General features: G+C 41.6%; 1 protein-coding gene across 1 annotated transcript in view; it reads left to right on the top strand.

The window, feature by feature from the left end:
• Positions 1-23592, top strand: part of CHCHD6 (coiled-coil-helix-coiled-coil-helix domain containing 6) — a 337119-nt gene that overhangs the window by 163093 nt on the left and 150434 nt on the right. The window contains exons 5-6 of the mRNA XM_045850165.1: positions 15942-15965; positions 17387-17449. Of these exons, the coding sequence (XP_045706121.1) occupies positions 15942-15965; positions 17387-17449 (87 nt within the window). The remainder of the gene's footprint in view (positions 1-15941; positions 15966-17386; positions 17450-23592) is intronic.

Below are 23592 nucleotides of genomic sequence, written 5' to 3'. Positions count from 1 at the left end.
TAGTTTTTGCCAAGACCAGGACACAGGGTACCTGGAGAGTCTTTTGGCTCTTGGGATTGCTGCCATCCTAATATTTCAGCGTGCGTTGTATTTTCTTCTGCCATCTGGCACCCTTGGGAACAGAACTCAAGTAGTGCATCCCAGTGGCCTGGAAAAACCCAGTAATGGGGTTGCTGGTATGGGACCAGAATTGATCAGAGCCCCCTGAATTAGTGCTATGATAATAACTCTCAGAGGAGTGAGGGACTATGCAAGGTAAGCCTTCATCCGAGGCAAGGTCTACTGATATTGGAAGGGTGGTGGAAAATCCTTCCATTAGCATTTTGCCTTCCTAGTCATCATTTTGAGTTCAACAGTTTATAGATCCAGCCTTCATTTTGTGCTAGGAGCTCCTCCAGTGCTTGCTTAAAAGTTTAGTGGGATAAACAATGCACACAATGATGTCAGGGAGCTTTGTCCAGCAGAGCTCCCCCAGCTGCCGTGGATGAGAATCTGGTGATCTCTGTCAAGACATGTCTCTACCAAGACATGATCTGCTTAGGGAGGAGAGGCTGACCATTGCCTCAGAGGAGAAAGGTCTCGAGCCTCTCTCTTAATGGGCTTTTATTGAGTTTAGCTTACATAGGGATGCATATTAAAGAAATGAGGTATGGTTTACAGATAACATTTCTGGGATCACAGGGGTCCTTTTGAGTCAGGGTCTGGTAGACAGGGTGATGCCAATTGGTTGTAAAACCTTGGGAAACAAACTTATTTTGTACTTGAACCCTTAACATTTAAATTGAGGACATTCTTAGCAAAGCAGGTTTCACAGGAATTCATGCATTCTTTCTTAGGCCTGATTGCCCTCTGCTGGGAACCTCCCTTCAGCATTGTTTCAGGCCTGAATCAGGTGGGGGAAGCAAGGAAGCCAAGAGATTAGGAGACTTTTTACAGACAGAATGAGGACTCAGGCTATGATAAAGCTGAGGGATGAGGGTTTTTTGTCCCTTCTCCACAATCTCCTATGTCCTTCCCTGATGGCCCCTTCACAACTGTGCCTGTCTTAGGTTGTTCTTTTCTTGAGGAATCTTACCCATCATTGACTATCCAGCCATCCTCCAGGGGCCCAGCAGGGTGAAATAAAGGGGGCAGAGGCTGCACCCCTGCCAGGAGAATAAGTTTTGTCTCAGTGACTTACGGTCCCAAGGTCCCTTAGCCGTGGGGCCTTTATGCTTGTTTGTGGGGTTACAGCTTCTGAAACCTGGGAGGACGGTTCCCAACACAATGACACAGTTCCTATAAGGGTTCAAGTATAACCAGGGGGTTATAACCAGGGGTATAACCAGGGGGTTAATGGGGAGTAATCAGTTCCCTCCACATGTGTACACACATGCATGCATCCACATGCATATGCATACATGTATGTTCACACACATGCCTTCTAGATTTAAGCATAGTCAAAATTCTGTACTCACTCCTTGGACTTGCTTGTTTAGGAGCCACATGAGGGAAGTCAGCTCCTCCTGGCATTGGGGCACACACTCCAAATTTTATGGCTGGTTTGCCCCCCAGCAGGACACCTGGCCTCCTTCCTTGGCCCTGGTGCAGAAACCTTCTAGCTCTTTCCAGAAACTTGATACCCCTCTTAAAGATCAAAGATTTTCCATGATAAAAAAAAATATGCCTAAACATGTTGATTCTAAAAACTTTTTCTAAACCATATCTTAAACAGTAGATTTGTTAGAATAATTTATGTAGTGACTTGCCTGTAGTATTTCTTTAATAAAGACTCATGGAGAAGTAGTGTGAGGAGATAGAAAGAATGTGGGCTTCATGACCATACAAACCTGAGTTCAAATCCCAGCTCTGCCATCTAATAGCTGTCTGAGTTTAGTCCATAGTTCTCATCTGGCACCCATATCCTGTATGCCATTGTAATAGTGACAATAATAACAATTTTTGTTGGAGAATAAATATATAACTTCCCCCAAAAGATCCTTGAGGATCATAGCATTGTTATGGGTGGCGTAAGTTGTAAGTACAAATTTACTTCAACATACATTTGTTAAGTGTCTACCTACCAGGTACCATGCCAGACAAACAGAAGTGACTTGGGCTTCTCTCAGGAAATATTTGCAGGGGGATCAATAAATATAGATCAATTAGTAAAACAATAATTAGAATAATTTTAAAATATATTTAAGAGCAATGGGAGTATAGATGAGAGAAATACTTCTGTTTGGATGGAGAGAGAAGGAAAATATATATATCAGTCAGGATTTTGATTGCAGCCATTAAAACCAGCTCTGGCTGTTATATCAAAGAGGGATTCACAGGAGGGATTCTGTGGACCAGCCAGTGGATGTGAACCTGGAGGACCAGGTTTAGGGAATGGCCTAGAAACAAGGAAGCCTCAGTCCTGAAGCCCTACGAGTTGTGTCCTCAATTGTACTGCTGCTCCTATTGCTGTCAGTGTGGTCTCTGTCAGTTCCTTCATTCTGTGTCATTTACTCAGTATTTAGATTCATGGGATGGTGACTGTCAGAGCCCCAGCCAGGTGCCTGCCTTTGATGAGTCCAGGGCAGAGCAAACATACATATCTGCCCCCACCTAGAAATAGTACAGCATCTCCCATTGTCTCCCAAGACTCTAAGATGGGATTTTACATGGTACTGAAGGAACAGTTGATTGGGGCCTGGACAATCAAAGATCCATAGAACACATAGGTGGGTTGTGAAAAATTTTCCAGGTTGGCCAAAAGTATATAGAACAAGAGGTCTTTCTGGTAAGGAACAGTAGGAGCCAAAAGCAAATGCCATGGAAACTGATGTGCAAGGGAGAGCTGCAGTTTGGCATGAGCAGTATTTTCTAGGTAGGTGAGACAAGGGCTAAGAAAGGTATTACTTTAATTTTTAGTCAATGAACATGAACTAAGGGAAGGGTGGAAATGCAGGTGGATGGGGGATGCAGGGTGGAGGGGGACAAAAGGGATGAAAAAAAATGGGGCAACTGTAATAGCATAATCAATAAAATATTTTTAAAAGTATTACTTTAGTTTTTCATATTCATTATCCCCAGAGGTAGCACAGGTAGGGATTATTGATGGACCCACAGAGCTGGAGCAGACCTCTGAGTGGCTCCTCTGAGGAGCAGACCTTCAAATGGGACCTTGAAGGCCATCAGGATGATTGTCACCATCTTCTGCAGCTTAGTCTCTAGGCAGTGCCACAGGAACTGACCTGGAGCCCAGTAAGCTCCATGCTGGTATCAGGGCAGCTAGCTGTTTCATGTTCTTGATGATTCTGTTTTAGCCCAGGTCATAGGTGCTGGCAGTGGAGATAGGGCAGTGCTGTACAGAGCCCATGATCTCTGTGGTAGGTGTGAAGCTTGGCCAACTTGCCTGCTGATACAGCTTCAGGCTCAGGGTGGGACCAGGACCCCAGGCCACCTGCTCCTGGGTAGTTGGGAGCTGCTTCTCTGACTCCTTCACCTCATGGCATTCTATAACACACCTTCTAACCCATTAGCACAACTGACCTTCAGGTTTGGGGTTCACATCAGGTCAGGGAAGGATTTCTCTGGAAGCCTTTAGGCTTGCGAGAGCCCCACACTCACCCATGACTGGCTCTGCTCAGTTTGTGTCTTTCCCTCGCAGCTGGGGCTGTAGACTGACCCTTGCTCCTCTGCTAGGAGCAAGTTCAGTCACATGTCATGTTCAAGCATCATCTCTGAACTCAATACTTGTAGCCACAGGGAGAAGCAGCAGGCAGCTGAATGGAATCCTAGTTCCTTCCTCCCTCTCCCTGTCTTTTCAGCCTGCAGATTTCAAAATATGAGTAAGCTCCCTTTATCCCACTTGTGCTTATTTCAAGTGGCATGTTGTTATCCTGCCCCGAAAGACAACCCCTGCCTCACTCACAGGCAGTGACTGTATTCTCTATCACTATTTTTTAAAAAGGAGTTCAGCTAGAAAATTTCATATTATTTCCTCTGTAAAGGTTTCTCTTTGCTGTCTTTATGTAGCATACAGCTGTCTTAACCATGGTTGATATTTTCTGTGCCTGCCTTGCAAGTGCACGGCTCAGGAAGATAATCAGGCCATCCTCTTAGGCAGCAGCCTTCCAGTTCAGCTTTTATGAACTGGATTTAAAAAATAAATGAGTCAGATCATATCACTCTCCTGCTTAAAACTCTCCAGTGGCTTCCCACTGCTCATAGAAGACAGTGTACACTCCTTGGTGCCACCTGCCAGGTCCCACACAGATGGCCTCAGCCTGACTTTCTTGCAATCTCTCCTGCCACTCCCTCTGTGCTCAGCTGTTTGTTGTGTTGTTTGTTCTGTTCTCCTTGTGCTCTGAAGGGAGTCACATTTTTCCAGGTAAGGGCATACACATTTGTTCTCTCTGCTGGGAACCAACTTCCCTGCATCTTTGTGGGCCTTCCTTCCTGTCCTTTGGCTGTCAGCCCAGATGTCACATCATCAGAGGGCCCTTGTTTTGTCATTTATTCCTCATCCTACCTCTCTGGGCTGTCACTCTGTTCGCATAGCCCCTCATCACTGGCCAACATCTTTTTGTGTTCACCTAGCCATTCCCTCATTCATCGAAGTACTCCTTGCTCCAAGAGTAGTCTGGCTAAATGAGCATCTAGGACACTTTTGTGACTGACTGACCAAATGAATGAAATAGCAGCAGAAGAGACATTTGTATAGGGAGAGGAAGCCATGACAGGAATTATGCAGAGATGACAAGAGGAGAAAGGTCCCACTGAGATCAGGCCCGGCACTCTGCTCCGAGAAGCACCCCCTCCCCAGGGCAGCTTTCATCGACACTTGGTTAATGCCTCATTTTCCAGTTTTTCATATGGAAATAAAAATGTTTTTTGTATAAAATGGTTTTGTAAATGCTGGTGATTGATTGAATTGAAAACCAAACTAAACCCAAACCACCTAACAGACCAAACAAAATAGGATCAAGTAGTTCATAGGCCACCAGCATGATTTGCCTTTCCTGATTAATTCTTGTATCTGTTCACCAGATGTTTAGTGACCCCTTTCCTTGAGTTCAGTTTCAAATATGGAGATGAAAGTTCACTGTCCTTAGGGGGTTTGTGGTCCACGGGAGGGGCAAATAACCCCTTCCTGAATGATAGGACTGTGACAGAGGAGGGTGCCTGGCAGCCTCTTTTCCCAGAAGAGATTGGGCTGGCTGTCCCTTTGAGCTTTCATACGCAGGAGGTCCCATGTGATTCACTGTTGCTCTATGCTAATCTGGGGTTCCTCCTGCCCACCCTCTCTCTGCCACCCCAGCTGAGTGGTATGTTTAATTTCCAACCCTCATCTTTCCTGTGCCCTAGAACTCAATTAGAAACTGCTGAAGTGATATCCTGGCTTCTTAAGATACTCTTGCTTGGAAAATTATACCAGGTAAGACTTTATCACTCTGGGAGGTGAGGTACATTACTTCTAAATTTTAGCTCTACCATGTACTGATTGTGTGGCTCTGGGTGACTTAATTACTCTGTGCCTCATTTTTCTTGCCTTTTAAATGGGTTTAATAAATAGTTCTCTACCCCACCACACTGTTGTGTAAATTCAAGGAGCATTTAGGTAACTATATATTAACTGTTAATAAATGGTCATTGCCAATTTTATTGATTTGTTCTCAATTGTTTCATGAGACTCTGCTGATCCTTGTTTCTGTGATAGCCAACATTATACTTTTCAACCAGTACTTGGATGTTGCTAAGAGGAAGGAAGGCTGCAGAGAGCGTTGTACTTATGGGATCAAATGTATGAGTTTACCAGCATCAAGCATTTCCATTTTTCCTTTCCTTTTGGTCTTATTATTTTCTTACTTGGTTTATCTGGGGACAGCAGGCTTCAGTTGCCTTAGAGGCCACCTGCTCTGTGATCTCTTGCACTCAAAGTCTCTGTACTCTGGTTCTCTGGATGTGGGCACTGTGTCTACCCCATGGATGGGGGTCTCAGCACTGCTGCCAGTGGGTGGAGACTGGGAAGGAGGCAGCATGGGCAGACAGAAGTCTGTAGAATAAAACTATTTTCATGTAACTTTCCTTGGTAATAAAAGGAAATGGGCACTGTAGAGAGCTTATAATATTTCAGCAGATAGTCTTGTAATAGAATGTTTTCTCAAGGTTTTCTGCAAGATATCAGTGACTGAGAAAATGTGCATCCAGTAATGAGGAACAAAAAAATGGCTTTGAGCACTCTTTCTCGATGGCACATTGCTGAGTTTCCCTCTCTTTCCTGGCACAGTATCTAGTTTGGAAAGTTAAGAAGTTAATCCTAGAGAAGTGGCCCCTCCTGGTTTCTCCATGGACTCTTAAGGAGCTGGGACCTTGTCCTGGAGTCAATGCCCACATAGCTCTGATCCTCCACACTTTTCTTTTGGACTCTGACCTGTACAGACCCATTTGATAGTCAGTTAAGGACCCCAAACTTTTGTGGCAAACTTACGAGGGCACCTGGGTTCAGAGAAACCAAACATCCATTTTCTTGTGGCAAGTAATTGTTAGAGACAGAATCTGGACCACACTTTTAGGTATCACAGTGTGCAATCTTCTTAAAGATTAGCATGTCTTTCCCTGCAAAATCAGCTTCCCAATAACATCATTCACTTTATTCCTTGAGCACATATTACCTGTGTGGCCCTGGCCATAGGACAGCAAACACAACAATTCTCCTGACCTCTAGGAACTTACAGTCTAGAAGGGGTACAGGCTGGTAAACAGACCAGCAAATACACAATTTGTCATCTTGGAATGCATCTCTGTATACAATTTGTCATCTTGGAATGCATCTCTGTATACATACAAATTCATACACAGTACAAGTTGGCATCTGGCAACACTCAGCAGTTTATTTAAGTATATCCATGTGCTAAATAAATGTATTTATCTGTGCAAATATATGTCATTCTGTATAGATGACACATATAAGTACAAGGTGCACTATTTAATTTGTCTTCACAATCTAGGTGGATATAATTTCCCATTTTCAGGCCAGCAAGCTGTGTTTCCCTGCCTTCCTCCTTGTATTTAATCAGGCGGTCTTCTCGTGTGACCCTCTTTCCCACCCCAGCCAGCCTCTGTTCATGCTGTCTTCTCTAACCTGGATTGTTGCATAGGCCTTCTAACTGGTCTTCCAACCACAAGTCTTTTTTGTTCCTTAATTTTGGTAACTTTATTTAAGAATAATTTGTTTCCTTTATAATCCTATATATTTTTAACATCTTTATTGATGTATAATTCATTATCATAAAATCACCTATTTAAAGTATACAATTCAATGGTTTTTAATACAGTCACTGAGTTGTTCAGCTATCACCATAATCTAAGCTTAGGACATTTTCATCACCCCAAAAAGAAACCCTTAGTAGTCAGTCTACATTCTCTACTATCGCCAGCTCATGGAAACCACTAACCTGCTTTTTAATCTCTATGGATGTGCCTGTTCTGGATATTTTATGTAAGTTGAATCATAATATGTGGCCTTTTGTTTCTGGCTTCTTTCAGTTAGTATAATATTTTTAAGCATCTATCAGTACTTCAGTCATTTTTAGGACTGAATATATTCCATTGTGTGGATATATGTCACTTTTTAAAATTCAGGTGGACATTTAGGGACTGGGTAGAGGAGGGGAAAGGGTAATGATGGACTGCTGATGGACAGAGTTTCTTTTGGGGTGATGAAAATGTTCTGGAATTAGATAGTGGTGATGGTTGCACAACTTAGTGAATATACTAAAAACCACTGAATTGTGTATTTTAAAAGGGTGTGTTTTATGGTATGTGAATTATATCAAGAGAAAAATCCAATAACATTTTTAAAAAGTTATCTTTAACAGTTACTATAGATAGACATATTAAGGAGGGGTACATGTAGGTATAACAAGGGAAAGTTAACACTGATATGTACCAGCATTAGAGGGTAGTTGGCATATAGCATCTCAGAGCACCTCAGTATCAGGTAAAGGGCAGAGAATATCTCAGATCATCTTAAAGTTATATTTGTCATTGAGATTTGCCTTTTTATGTTAAAAATCTGATATCCATTATGGTTTTGAATAGGTATATTTTCTTTTCTGGTTGAGTATTTAATAATACTTATTATCATGGTAATCATTCTTGGCTTCCATTTATTTTTTTAAAACTACAGTGTACTAGATACTGCATTTAATGCTTTATACTTCTTGTATGCATAATCTCATTTAACTTCACTACAACCTTATGAAATATAGGTGGTGTTAATCTCCCCATTGTACAGTTTAGGAAACCAAGACTTAGAGAAGTTCTGACTGGACCAAGGTCACTAGGGAAGTGCAGATCTAGTATTTAAATCTAGTTTTTTTTTTTTTCTAACTCTAAAGCCTGCTCTCTTAAACCACTACTATATCATATCTTAAAATTAGAATACAGTTAGTAATTTAAAGGAAGGGTTGTATGGAACACAGTGTAGACCAATCATGGGTCTTGTTGGGTCTTTGAGATGTCATTATAATCATCATATATCTTTTTATAGGTGTTATCTAGTGTCTTGTTACCCAAAGTAACATTACCTGGGAACTTGCTAGAAATGTGTAATCTTAGGCCCTTCCCAGACCTATAATTTAGAATCTGTATTTTATCAAAATCTCAGGTGATTCAAATGTGCTTTAAACATTTGAGAAGCACTGTTGCAATACATAACTTTAGAGGCATCCAGTTTGATGAGCAACTGGTGAATTGACATTATCAAAACAATTCAGGATGGGATGCCATGGTCCCAAAATATTATTAGGTTGGTAAAGTAGGAGTCAGGAAAACTGTTCATAGCCCTACATCTGCATTACCTGGAGCAAGTTACTTAATCTGAGTCTTATTTTATTCATACATGAAATGAGGAATCTTTATCTCATTTCTTGCAAATAAAGCATTTAGATCATTAACTTGCCTCTCAGACGCCTCAGTAGCTGTGCCATATATCTTTTTAAATATATCTTTTTCCTCTCTTTTTAAAATCTGTTTGTGTTTTTATATTTAAAATGTATTCCTTATCAATAACATAGAGTTAGTGTTTTGCTTTCTCTTTGGGGGATATGATAAGCAAAGTGATGCCCCCCACAAAATGCCCACCCCCTAATTGCAGAACCTGTGAATTTGTTCTTTTATATGGTAGAAGGTACTTTGCAGATGTGATTAAGTTAAGGATATGTGATGGAGATATCATCTTGTATTATCCAGGTGAGTCCAGTGTAACTTCAAGGGTCCTTATCAGAGAAAGAGGGAGACAGGAATGTCAGAGAAGGAAAGAGGTCCAGGTGATGTGGGGCCATGAGCCAAGGAATGCAGGCAGCCTCTAGAAGCTGAAAAAGGCAAGTAAATATTATAGATTCTTCTCTAGAGCATCCAGAAGGATATAACCCTCCCCACACCATGAGTTTAGCCAAATAAGATTTATTTGGGACTCCTGAACTCTACAACTTTTGCATAGTTTTAAGTTACTAAGTTTTTTTTGGTAATTTCTTACAAAATAGGAAACTAATATGGGGGTTAAGTCCATTTATGTTTAATGTCATTATTGATATGACTGGATTTAAATCTACCATCTTTTAATTTCTGTTCCATTTGTTCTTTGTTCTTCTGTTGGTAGTTTCATGGAGGATTTTTTTGGTGGGGGGCAGTGGAGAGTGGAAATGAATCAATATACCTTAGAATTCCATTTTATCTCCTTTATTGACTTTTTATTTGTTCCCCTTTTTGTTACTTTTTTTTAATGGTTGCTTTTGAAATTAGTTTTTTAAAAAACTTATGACAGTCTGTGTTAAAAAATTCTATTACTTCAGGAAATATTTGAGAACTTTATAAAAGCATCCTTCCTGGCATTTTTCTGAGCTTCTTAGATATGTTATGTGTAGTATTTAGTTATTTTGGGAAATTCTTGTTTTTTGTCTCTTCACTCTTCTGCCCCATTTTTCTCTTCTCCTATTAGGACTCCAATTAAGTGTATGCTATTTCATTTGATGTCTTATTATTTTGCATGCCCTGTTCCATTTTATTTTCCATGATCTTTGTGTTTCATTTTGAGTAATTTCTAATGATTTGTTTTCAACTTCATTGGTTCTTTGCTCTCTCCAGTCTGTTAAATGCATGACTTCATACAATACTATGCTAGAAATTCTGTTTGGTTCTGTTTTATAGTTTTGGGTAGTGTCAGTGAGAATGGTGAAGGACCTCTGAAAATCCTCTCTTCCATAAAAGCAATGAAAGTGGTCAAAATCTATTTTTCCAGACCTCTGAAAATTAACTAAAGGCTTGCAGCAATCCAGGAATATTTGTTCAAAATTTTTTTTGTGAATCTCAGTAAAGACAGTGAGTTTTGTGGCATTTTAAACTGTCTTATTCCCATCCTCTTCTCCCCAACTAAGCAGTAACCTGGAAAACCAACAGCTCCAGTCATGGTAAAAAACAGCAGCCCGGCAACAACTAGACAGGGCAGAAAAGGACTAGAGTCACTCTAAGCCCCATTCCTCTAGAGTTATCAGTGTTTTTCCTATCTGCTAGTACTCTGGAAGACACCATTTGCAAGGCTGTCTTTATTTGATGTTACTTAGACATTACCCAGTGGAAAAAACATTTTCCCAGGGGGCATTTGTCAAAATTATCAGAGGAGATTATTGAACATCACAGCTGCCTGATGAGGTGGTAACAGTGTAGGCAAACGATAGGGTAACTCAAAAGCTTAAAAAGAAAAGGTAGAGAATGAGATGCCCATGGGGACTTTGGAAAAGCTCTGACATATTTCAGGAAATCTAGAACACTGCATGTATATGTAGGGCTGTGCAAAGGGAAATCTCAAAGAGATTGACACCTAGATATATCATAAACTGTCAAAATCCAAAGCCAAAAAAGGAATTTTGAAAGTAGCAAGAGAAAAGTAATTCATCACATGAAAGGAACCTTCAATGATATTAACGGTTGATTTCTTATCATGAATAATAGAGGCCAGATAGTATCCATATCTCTGTGGAAATTCTCCATCTTTTCACCTGTGGCGTCTACCCTTTTTTACTAGATTCTTTAACATATTAATTGTAATTATTTTAAAGTCTTTTTATGTTGATTCTAATGTCTGGGCCACTGCTACATCTGGTTCTATTGAGTATTTTTTCTTTAAGGTAGATCGTTCCCCCTTTTTTTTAATGTGTGTTTTAAAATCTTTCTGTTTGAATGTTCAGTCTTATGTGTAAATGAAACAAAACAGTGGAGACTGCCATTTATATTTATGTCTAGTGAATGGTCTTCTTTTGTTTTGTAAGGCTATTAGTATGGGGGATTGGGTCTCTTATAAATGGAATATAGTTGAGTTTTCTTTCTATTTCTTTTATCCAAAGTGGTAATGTTAAGGGTGAGATTAATTGATTCACATTTTGTATTACCTATTGCTAAATAACAGATTACAAAATTTGGTTTAAAATGGTCAACATTTATTATCTCATGGTTTGTGTGGATCTGCAATGTGGGCCTGGCTTGGCTGGTACCTCTGCCTCAATGTTTCTCACAGGCTGCACTCAGGTCTCATCTGAGGATGCAGCTTGGGAAGGCACTGCTTCATCTTCCCTCATGTGGCAGGATTTAGCTTTTTACTGGCTCAGTTCCTTACCATGTGGACATCTCTATCGTTTGATCAAGTGAGGGAGAGAGTGTGAGTAAGATGAAAATCACTGCCTTTGACAATCAGAAAGTGACATCTTATCATACTAGCCATATTCTATGCATCAGAAATTAGTCATATGACAACAGCCCATACTCTGGAGAGGGCATCACACAAGGGCATGACTACTGTGGTCCATTTTAGAAGCTGTCTCCTACATATTTATTGTGATAACTGGTTTTCTTATACTTATTCCTATAATTTTAATTGATATTTTCTGTTTAATCCTCTCCTCCTTCTCCTTCTCCCTTCATTTTCCATGAGTCCCCCCATTTTTCTTTTTATGTCCACCTCTCCCTCCCCCAACCTCATCTTCACCCTAACCTTCCCCACATTCCTCTTTCTCTAACTTGCCTTTACATCTGTCCTCTTTTTCTTTCCTCTTTTCTCCCTCCCTTTTCTTCCTTTTCCACCTTCCTCTTCCTCTGCCTTCCCTGCCATGCTGTTCTGAAATAGCATGTCAATACTGACAGACTCTTCTTTCACACTTGTTATCTTTGTCTCTCATTGCAACATTCTGGTTGAAATCTCTATGCTATATTTCAATTTGTTAATTTCTTCCTTACTGCCCTCAATCTAGGGTTTGTCCTATTTTTCATTTTGAAGAATTTTAAATTTATAATATTTACCCAGTTGGGGGGTTTTCCTGTTCTGGTTCATAATTTCTTCTTTCTAAATTAAAAGTTATTCTTTCCATATATCTTTTTAATATCTTAACTATACATTTAAAACATTTTATCATTTGGAAATTTGAACACTGGCTAAATATTTTATGATACTAAATTAGCTTTTTTTTGCCTTTTTATTGAATTTATTGGGATGACATTGGTTAATAAAATTATATAGGTTTAAGGTGTACAATTCTATAATATATAATCTGTATATTGTATTGTTTATTCAGCACCCCAAGTCAAGTCTCCTTCCATAGCCATTTATCCCCTCTACCCTCTTCTGCCACCATTAATCTTTTTTTTGATGTGCAATGGTAGTATATACAGATGAAATGGTCTCCTACAAGAAACTTGAGGGTTTGGGGGTTGTGGAGAATATAGATTAAACAAGATTTTGTTTAGTTTATAATTTTTGAAGCTTTATGATGGCTGTCTGTGGTTTTATTACATTATTCTGTTTTGCATTTAAATTTTTGCATAATTAAAAATTTTTTTTTAATTCTGTTTATAATGTCCCATAAATAAATTTAATCAGGAGTGATCTTGTTATTGGATAAAGGATCTGACCCTGAGAGGGTCTCCCTGGGACCAGTTGTAGTGTGTGGGTTCTTAATGTAGTGCAGGAAAGATTTCACAACACAAGTGAAGGTGACTGTGAGGGTACATTTATTAAAGCTGGAACAGTAAAATAAGGAAGGGCTTAGCATAAAAGAAAGAACAGGAGAACTCAGGCTGGACTGCCTTAGCTCACTGTGAAGTCAGAAAAAGGGGCCTGTGGGGACAAGTTCAGGGAGTTAGCCTGCGATGAACTGCCACTGCCCATTGCTTCCCTGATTGCAAGTCTCTTAGAGCTTAGGAGATGTGTGCCTGTGAGGGAAGAAGAGAAAGAGAATAGTGCGGGCTGCTCCCCATCTGCACTGGGTCACTTCTTTTGTCCTGAGGCTTTCATCTCTCTCTTGCAGGTGGGAATCTTAGGGGAGGTCTCAAGGAGAGTTTCGGCAGAATATTCATCAGTTTTCCAGGTGCACTTTTTCAGGGTTGTGACCTCCACTGATTGGTCAGTGCCAGGGCAGAGGGTCTCTAGTCATTGGAGCTGGTCTTGGCATCACTCACCTGGTTTTGCCGCTTTTCTGGTCCTGGACAAGAAATAGAACTAAGGCCTGGATGTTATCTCTAGAGAGGTGACTTTCTGTATTTGGCTGTAAATTGTTTGGCCATTTTGTTCAGCTATCCTGGCTCAGTTTCTCTAATCCACTTGTCCTGGCTTACTAGCCTGTCTCAGAATCATATTCTAGTTGATTTTATTGGTAGTCCTTCTAAGCATTACATTTCTACACATATTTGGGATTGGTTTGCAGGCTTGTTTTAAGAAGAAAGTTTGATGCTTGCCTTGTTTTGCTTTGCTTGGTTTTCTCTCATTCTCTTTTCTCCCTTTGTAGCATCTCTGTGGTTGCCTATGTCTGCACCCAAGTGCAGGGCCAGGTGCAATTGTGCCCTTAGGAGGCCTGTCTCTGTGGTGGTCCTGGTGGTGCTGTGGCTCTGGGACCTGAACCATGGTGTGTGGTTCATTTGTTAGGGCTATAGCCTTGGCCTGTGGGCTGAAATTAGGTTCAGGCAAACTGAAACCCACATCCTGCTTGGGAATCTTGAGGAATTTTTTACACCAGCTTCTTATTTTGGGGGAAATCTAGGATTTGTGTGGCAAACCTGGCTTCAGTTCCTTACCTCTGTTTGTTTGGGCTATCTCTGAAGCCTCATCTGCTTTGCATTTGTCTTGTTGGGCATTTTATCTTGTTTTGAGCTTTACCATGTCTTTTTGGTCTTGTACTCTTATTTTTAATCTGCCTGCTATATGCTTGGAGCAGAGTAAACACATCAGAGTATATGAACTCATTGTGTGCTCTCTTAACTGGAAGGAAGTCCTTGACTAAATCACTAAAGATTCCTTTCAGTTCCCAATTCAAAGACTATAATCTGCTGAGTAGATCTTCATAATGGTGATGTTTTTCCTTTGTATTGGAAACAACATACTTTATTCAGTGTTTTCCCCCAAGAAGAGTCTTTTGGAAATCTCCTTAGAGAAAATGGCAACTCCTACCCTCACATGTTTCTCTGTCTGTGGTTTCCCCAGCACATAATTCCTCTCTGAAATTATCTAATTTATGTGCTTACACATTTGTCTCTCCCACTAGGATCTAAACTCCATGGAGCAGAAACTTTCTGTCTCTTTTCTCTTTTGTAACCCCATCCCCTTTACGATAGTGTCTTTCACATGGTGGACAATCAATAATGTTCTGATGATTACTGAATCAGACACTGAAACCTGTCTATGCCTCCCTAATTTCATGGTCATGCTGAGAGATGCCTGTTGCATGGCCTATCACAAGTGCTGAGAAGTAGATATTGGACTATAACAGCTATGTAGAGTGACTAGTGTTGTCTGATGCCCACCCCCATTCATCAGAATTGAATCATTGTGTGCCTGCTCTGGGCCAGGCACTGAACTCCAGGTGTTGATATCTTATTCATTTTCCATAGCCCTTTTCCATGTCATCTCTTGTCCAGTGTCAATCATTGGATTTCATTATAAATCTCAGAGGTGAACAGAATGTGTAGGTAGTGCTGATTAGCGGATGGGATGAAAGCAGTGAGCTAGTCACCTGGCTGGCTCACTGTGATGGAGGCTATGGCTTTGGGGGTTTACTGGAATCAGGCAAGGGCTTTCCTCTTAGAGTTTCCATTCCTGTAGGCAAGACAGACTTATACCTTTTGAAACAGTTCATCACTTATTTACTTGATAACAGCTTAGTTGTGTGGCAAAGATGTGACTACAGAACGCCTTCTGTCTCCTCAATATACCTCCTTCTTTGTGAACAGTCTCTCAGTGGTCTGAGGAAGCTGTGGTGGTTGGAGAGGTTTGACTGGAGTCTTAGCTCTGTTTCACATTCCTGGTGTTGGTGTTCATGCTGGCACAGGCCCAGGAACCATGGGCTAAGCATTCCTGGAGGCTCTGCCCAGAGGAGGCATCCCAGTGTGTTAATGAGATGGTGGATAGAAGTGTGGAAGAGCCTCCTTGTCTGCTGCCCCACTGGCCCCTTGTGAATGCCTGTGGAAGAGCCTCAAAATAATTTTGCTTTCCGATGTCATCCTCTTGTTTGGCTGGGTCTGTTGGCCAGAAAATGGCAGGTCCAGGGTCTTGGGAGATATTTCTGTGCTGGCTGCTTTACTGTATCAGACCAACTTCTCTGTTTACAACAGGGATACTTAACCATTCAGGGCTGTCTGCTGAAGGCCCAGCACAAATTAGCTGTGCCCGCATTCCCGGGGTGTGCTCAGCATTGTGCTTTGAAAAATCCTGCAAGAAATCCCCAACATTCAGCCTCACTGTTTGTATTTAGCTTTTTTGAAGTGTTGGCATTACATAGGCATTCCCGAAGCCTTTGTGGCAATTTTAGATATTCTACAGCTGCCTCCAGAGCCAAGTTACTACTCATTTCTCTATTCCACAGGTAAGAAAAAAATACACAGAAAAGGCTAGAAGCTTGCTCAAGCTTACAGGCCACTTGGTGGTCTAGCTGGCATTAGAACTTGACTCTCAAGTGGTCGGCCTGTTGCCAAGCCCTGCTGACCTGGAGTTTTCCTAGCAGCAGTGTGATCCTCTAAACCCAAGCCTTTCCTCAGGCGCAGTTGTATAGTCAGCTCATGACCAACCTACCCCCTACCCTCAACTCCCATTGAGGCTTCAGAAAGGTTTCATGCCAAGGACAATAGCAGTGCTAAGGAAATGAGCTTTCAAAAATATCAGTTCTTGTCCTACCTAGTATTTTTTTAACAGTTCAAACCCAGGTACTCATACCATAGTGGAGTTTGAAGGAAAAAGCCAAGAACTCAGAATCTCACTGACAGGTTCATGGGCCACCTCAGTTGTGGACTAGCTGTGTGCTCTTGAGATAATGAGACTTAAGTGACATGGGAGTCTAGAATGGTATCTGAGCACACTTGACCCTTAGCAGAGGGCAGATGGCAAACAGATGGCATTATTTCTCCTACAAGCACCAACCCTGTCTTCCAGAGTGCTCAGACCCCGATTTGCCATGATGTTGGTGTCCCATTGTGATGGCCTGAAGTGACCATGCCCCTTTCTGTGGGGTTTCCTTTACCTCTGCACAGTCCTGTGGGGCCCCGTTCCAGGTTTGCATATTATACCTAACCGAGCAGGAACTTGGCGGAGTTAGGAAATTGTTTCAGGCCACCCATTTAGTTAAGGATGGGGTGGGTTTGCCCCAAATCTGCTAGTTCCACATTGCTTGTGCTAGTTAGCCAAGCCACTCTCAGCCTAATTGTGACCATGAGGGAGGGTCCTCAGCTATGTGCACCAACAGTTCTGTTTGTTCTGCATCAGGTGGGTGAGGAAGCAGCTGTAAGATTCTGGGATTCTGATACTATTCACCTTTCAGATCCCTGACCCCTAAGGCAGAGAGTTTGCCTGACCAGGAAAAGGGCATTTTGGCACCCCTGCACTGCCTCTTATGATTTAGACAGTGAGTTAGTGGCATGGTGTGGTGCCAGGTGTAAGGACTCCATGGTCAGGCCCTGTATTTGCTGAGGTTCAAACCCAGCTACTCCCTTGTAGCTGTGAGCTTTGGAGTAACTTAGCTCCTCTGTTTCTTCATCTATAATAGAAGATCATAGTAATCCTACCTATCCTTTAGAGAAATTGTAAGGATCAAATGAAAGAATCTGTGAGAAGCACTTAGACCAGTACTTGGCACATACATTAGTAAGAATTCAGTAAATGTTAGTGCTTGTCATCTGTGAAATGGTTGTAGCAATGACCTACCTTTAAGTTTTGTGGTGAAAAATAAACACAAGGTAGGTAAGCAATCTACCATAGAATAGGTTTCAGTTCATTATTGCTGTTCTTTTCATGTCTTTGTGAACAGAAATCATTGTGGGTTTTACCTTGCAGCCCCAGCCTAGCTGCTTCTGTTTAACATGAGCTTTATTCTCTTCCAACTAGGCCAGGGAGCTGAGATGCCAGAATACCCTCTATAAGGAACAACTAGCGCACATTGAGAGGAAGGTAAGGCTAGGGCTAGGCTGCCTTTTGGGGGCCGAGTCCTAAAGACCCCACTGGGGAGAGAGGAACCCACAGGCCTCAGTGCTCATTTCCCCAATAGTCAGTCATCCTAGGGGCATGAGCACCACACCCCCAACCTTTCAGCAGGTGGCAGGCACAGAGATCTTTTTGTTGAATGTGACTGGCTCATTATAGTTCAATTTTAGAAAAAACTCATTTTGCCACAGGGCAGTGTTGAGACCCAGTATACCTTTCTCACTTTAGTTAAGCTGTGTTGGATAAAAATAATAATAACATGAAGTCTTGCTATACAAATGTATTAAAGTTGTATCATTGGTTTTCTCATGGGAGTTGGAGAGATCAAAGTGCAACTACATTGCTTTTCTAAGGATAAGCCTTTGACATGAATGAGATTCAAAGACATGTCATTTTTGTCATTCTTTTTTGTAAAACCTATAACAATTATTAAAATTTCATTTGGTAACTTGCTTACTTTGTGGGGGTAGGGGGTATTCATTTGTTGACCATGACAGATTTTTTTTCAAAGAAATGACTTAAAACGTGAGAGGGGATGGTTGGAAGGGTAAAAAAATTGTTCTCTCTCCTTCCTGAGACAGCATGCCAAGCTGCCTGAGCCATTAGCTTATTGCAGGTAAATCTTTGAGAATTGTTTGTCATGGTTTGGAGGTTTGAAATTGACAGCTTGCTTAAGGGGCTTGATTTTCATAGGGGATGTCTCCTGTGGCCTGGCAGATAACCTGGATTTCTGTAGGCAGTGGGAACATGAAGGAGGTTCCTCCCTGCTCCATGGATACCCTCACCTGTTTACTCTTTTGGGGGTGTTTAGGGGACCATGTGAATTGTGATGTGAACACGGAGTACTGATGGTGACAGCCTGTGGTTTCAAGGGTTGGCAGGTAACCTCAAGCTGCCTGCAGAGGTAGCTCTTAGCAAGCACATATTTCCCTGGACAGCTTCCTGCTGCCCAGGTTCGACTGTAGCTATAATGACAAGGATTGTGATTTCAGATCCTGCAAAGGATAAAAAATTTCACCAGCCATAGCTCTAATTTTCACTGTTGCCCATATGTTCATAAGCACAGATGTTTTTTGTTATATGTGCAATTTTACAGTCACCTGCTGTGCTCCTCCTGCATTTTCCCTCTTTGAGTTTGGCTTCTAGTAGCGTGTGTCTGTTTGGTGTGGAAAGCAAGTAGCTTCAGCATTTTTCCTTCCCTAAAGTCTGTTTCCTCTCATCACTCTCCTCACTCCTCTCTACTATAGTTCTCCTCCTTAAAACTGGTTCTCTGCTTTCCTGAAGGAAAGGAAATTCTCCAGGACAAGCCGTTCTTTCTAATCTGGTCTTCCCACTCATTATAAAGTGAAGTCCAAATTTCTTTTGTATGAAGATGTAGGCTATTTTTTAAATGAGACTTTCCTCCATGATTGTGAATAGTCATTGAATGTATACAGAAGGTGGTACAAAACATGATCTCCTTTCTGACTTTCAAACACATGCATTTTGCTCATACTAATACAAAGAAGAAAAGTGCTTCCAACATCCCCAGGAACTGGAGATTGGTGAGGGATTTGGGGAATGGAGGGAGGCTGGAAAGAGGGGATCAAGGAGGTATGGTCGAAAGCTTAATTGTATCAGCTTTGAAAAAAAGTTTTCCATTTTCTCTGTGGATAATTTTACTCCTGTAATGACTTGGGAGGATGGAAACACAGCATCTGACAATCTCTTTTATTAACTGTTGCTTTTATATAATTCTGCTTTCATTTGTCTAATACTCTCAGACCTTGACATTTCAGATTCTGTACAAACAGCTTCAGGGCCTTCCAATCATCATGCTCCTTTTCTTTCCTCCACTTCCCCCCACCCCCAATTCCTCTTAATTTAGAAATTGATGGTGGCAGCCTGTTCAGGGGGAAACTTGGGAAACTTGGAACAGTTGTTGAATCATCCTCTACCACCCCCAAGTTATTTGGTGTTTTGTCACAGATGAAAGTTGGGATGAGGAAGGCAGTGGCCTGGGCTCTTGGAGGTGCCATGGTATGTCCACAGGCCTCTTGGCTGGATCCCTGCTGCCCTTCTGTCTGCAGGATACTGGCCTGGAGTGTTGGCCCATTGTGCTTGGCATGTAGGGAAAGCCTGCACAAAATTCAGACTCATTTTCAAGGAGGTGGAGACTTTTTGACCCTTTTGTATTACAGTATTTTTTCCTTAGATGATTGATTATTCAGTACAGAAATCATATTTCATAGGGCTCCTATGCCTTATAATCTTTCTGAGTAATTGTTCCTCATGCCCACACTGCAAGATCTAAGTGAAAAGTGTTTTCTGTTTCACCACAGAGAGCATTCAGCTGCTGGAGGTGCCTTGTGAAGTTCTTTTGGCACCTGGAAGCACACCCAGACATGGTGTTCACACATAGGCTGTGTAGCAGAAAGCAGTGCCAGTAAATGATGGACCTGGGCCTGCATGCAGATATGTATCATTGCACTCTGCATCATTATACTCTGCATCCTTGTACTCTGCAGCTACTGCACCTTCTCACATCTCAGCTTTTGCAACTGTAAAATGGAGACACTAATTCATTCAGGGAGTTGATGGGGGCATTAGACAGGGTAATGTCTGCAAAAACGTTGGCGTATGCTATGGCTCCACTTTCAAGTATACAGCAGTATCAGGGATTCTGTTTCAAGTCATAATGCTTCAGGTTTGGATTGAATGGATGAGTGTATTCATGCATGTACTCACATATGTGTGTTGAAATAGATTTTATCTTATATGATGGCCCAGTCTCTGGAACAGGCTTTTTTCAGATGACTACTGTGGCACTCATTGGTCATTCAGTGTGCAGGGATAGAAGAGGGCTTTGTAAAAAGCAATGTGGAGACCAAGTGCTGCTTACAGCTGGGTGTTTCTCACATGCCTGAAAGTGTTAGAGAACAAGGCCATTCCCATTTCTGTACATTGGATATACAGCCCAGGAGGGTAAAGCTCTGTACTATCTGTGAACTTCTTGCCACATTAATTCATCTCCCAGGGCCTTTACTCAGCTGCCACATTGTGATTTCCTGTAGAAAACAAAAGAAGTAGGAGTGAACTCCACTCATACCACACCTGGATTCAGCTATCATGGGGCTAAGAGCAACTTGTGCCACTTCAAAACCAGCCCATTTATTGTCTTCTAGCAGACACCTTGGTGCTGAGTGGCTCTGAACAGGATCTTGACAGCTGTTGAGCTGACCTCTCTTCTGCTCTCCACCATGGGGCCAAGTAGGCAGGGAGACAAGCAGGCTTTGGAGCCCAGCAGACCTCAGCCCTAGTTCTGCCACAACAATTTAACAGCTTTATGACTCTGAGCAAGTTGTTTGAATTCCTTGGGTTCAGTTTCCTTATCTTTGAAATGGAAATTTTAAGACTAGCCTGCTAATTCTTTTCAGGATGAGTAGTTATTTATGTAAAAGTACTCTAGAGTATTCAGTTCTCTTTCATATTATTTCCACCCTCTTTCTTCTTATTTAATAAATGCATAACTATTCATTAACTGTACATTTATTTATTTCTGCTAAATGCCCGATATAGTTCAGACAGTTGTGGTTCCTGCCTTATGAAATTCAAAATCCAGTTTAGAAGGGGGGAATGGTGTCAAAGTTTAGGAACCCATATGACAGGATGCCTAAGAGCCAGTTGCATATGACCAGAGGACCTTTCAACTGTATAAGAATAGTCTCATTTTTTTCCCAAACTCAGCACCTGTGAAGTGGAGAGGGCATTTTTGGGGTCTGGCTTCAAAAACTGAGGGAAAAAGGAAGAAACTTGGAAATATAAGTGTTCTTTTTGGATTTCAAGCTCTTTTCCCTAGAATGTAGATCTTGCTTCCTTCCTGCCAGTGCATACACCATCCCAGCATTGATATGTGAGTAGGTAGCCCTCCCTCCTGTTTTTGTTTTTGTTCTACTCTGGCTTTCTTTTTTTAAGGAATGACTGTCATGTGACCCTGCCAAGCCTAGAGCCTTCTCAGTGACAGCACTAAGCAGATCCCTGACTGGTATCTTTTGGGGTGTCAGAGTGTGTAAGGAAAATAGGAGCCACTCTAGGGTTCAGAGAAGAGGTGTTTAATACAGGAAATCCCACTTCACAAGAGAAGATGTTGCTGGTAAGGCTATGGTTTAACCCAGGCTCTTAGGCACTGCTGAAGGGAGTATAAATTGACAAAGCCACTTTGGAAAACTGTTATCTAGTTCTGTTGAAGCTAGATAAGCTTATTTATGACCTGGCAATGGTGTACCCAACAGAAGTGTGTCCCTAGCTTCACCAAAAGAAATGCTGTAGGATGGTCATCACTGCATCATTCATAATAGCCCCAAATTGTCAACAATAGGATAGATACATTATAGTAGTCACCACAACAGAGGCTTGCACAGAAACAAGGATGAACAAGCTTCATGATGTGGGAAACTTACCAACAGAACACTGAACAAAAGGGCCAGACAACAGTATGTACACATCAGATGGGCCCATTTATATGATATTCAAACAAATCAAAACTAATTTGTGATGTCAGCAAATGGGATAATATTACCTTTTGAGGATAGTAGTGACTCAGGGAACATGCAGGGAGCTTATAAGGTAGGGCAATGTTCCCTTTCTTGACCTGGGTTCTAGTTATACTGGTGTGTTCAGTGGTGAGAGTACATTAAGCTATGCTTAAAGGATTTTATACTTTTCTGCCAGTATGTCATACTTAATAAAAAGTTGGATGCAGTTGAAGGAGGCAGGCCTGCCCTTAGGCACCAACAGAATCACCCACCACACCCTCTTCTGCACACCTGTAGGCCTTGTGTCCCTGTTGTATGTTCTAGCACTTGCCACATTGTCTTGTGGCTCCTGGTGTCTGTGGTTTTCTCCCCTCCCATACTGTGAAGGTCTGAGAGCTCAAAGTTCTCACTGGTCTGATTCATCACCAAGGGCTGGGGATGCAATGTCTAGCATAAAATAGGTGCTCCATAAATTTTGCAAGAATAATGAAAGGAAAGTGTATGTGCACAAACAGGAAACAGTGACATGGTGGGCCTCCAGGAAGAAAAGAGGAGAGCTCTTGCTGAAAAGGCTTTTTGGTAGAAGCTATGTTTGGAGAATGAGCAGGACATGGAGAAAGTGGGGCTTCTGGATGGAAACCTCAACCAAGGTGACAGTTGGTAGTAGGTGGTAAAGCTGTAAAAATAGATTGGGGTTAGATTGAGGGGGACCTTGGATGACTGGCTGGCAAGTGTGGCCTTCATTTGAGGTAATGTTGGGAATTCTTAAAGGGCTATAAAGGGAGAAAAATTGGAACTTGGATATCCAGAAAAATTATTAAGAGGAAAAAAGAAATTCAAGTGAGCCACTACATTTAGGTAAGGTCACCAGTTTAATTCTAATCATGCACATATGAGGTGGAGATGACCAGCAGGTTATTGAGAAGTGTCAGACATAGAGTTCTGTGTCTTGCAAGATGACAGTCACTATATTTTTTATGAGCATGTGTTATGTGCCAGGTTCTTTTACATAAGTTATCATTAATCTTTCCAGTAGTCCTGCAAGGCATATTATATTACACATTTTACAAACAAAGAAACTGGGGATTAGGTGAAATGGGCTGCCAAAGGCCATTCAGCTGCTGGGTGAAGTCCAATGCGTCTACTCTTTCCCCCACTTCATGTTGCCTCCCAAATCAGCTCAGGAAGAAAAGCTTCAGGAGTACATAGTTTACAGTGTCAAGGCTGCAGGTCAGAGAGACCTAATATTGAGAAGAGGCCTCTTAATTGCTTTGAAAGTCACATGAATTACGTTGAAGGAGCCTTTTCAGGATTGCAGTGGAGACTGAAGCTAGGTTACATATAGAGTTATATGGGTCCACAGAGAGAGAACATTATAGTTTAAGAGGGAGTCACTTGAGCCCACTTATGGGAGGAAGAGAATTCATGATGTGTCGCTGAGGGGGATCTGGTGGAAACCAGTTCCAAAGGTGTTTTGAAGGCATGCAATAAGAAGGGCCAGTTTTATCTGAGAGAAGTGTTCTCAGAGGAGTCACCCTTTGGCTCAGGAGGCTGCAAGGTGAGTGACTGGTGTGTATTATTGGCAGAAATGCTGAC

The sequence above is a fragment of the Phyllostomus hastatus genome, unplaced genomic scaffold, assembly GCF_019186645.2.
Source record: "Phyllostomus hastatus isolate PE091 unplaced genomic scaffold, TTU_PhHast_1.1 phas_contig_80, whole genome shotgun sequence".
NCBI lineage: Eukaryota > Metazoa > Chordata > Mammalia > Chiroptera > Phyllostomidae > Phyllostomus > Phyllostomus hastatus.
Note: the sequence above shows the minus strand (reverse complement) of the source record. Positions and strands in the feature narration are given on the sequence as shown.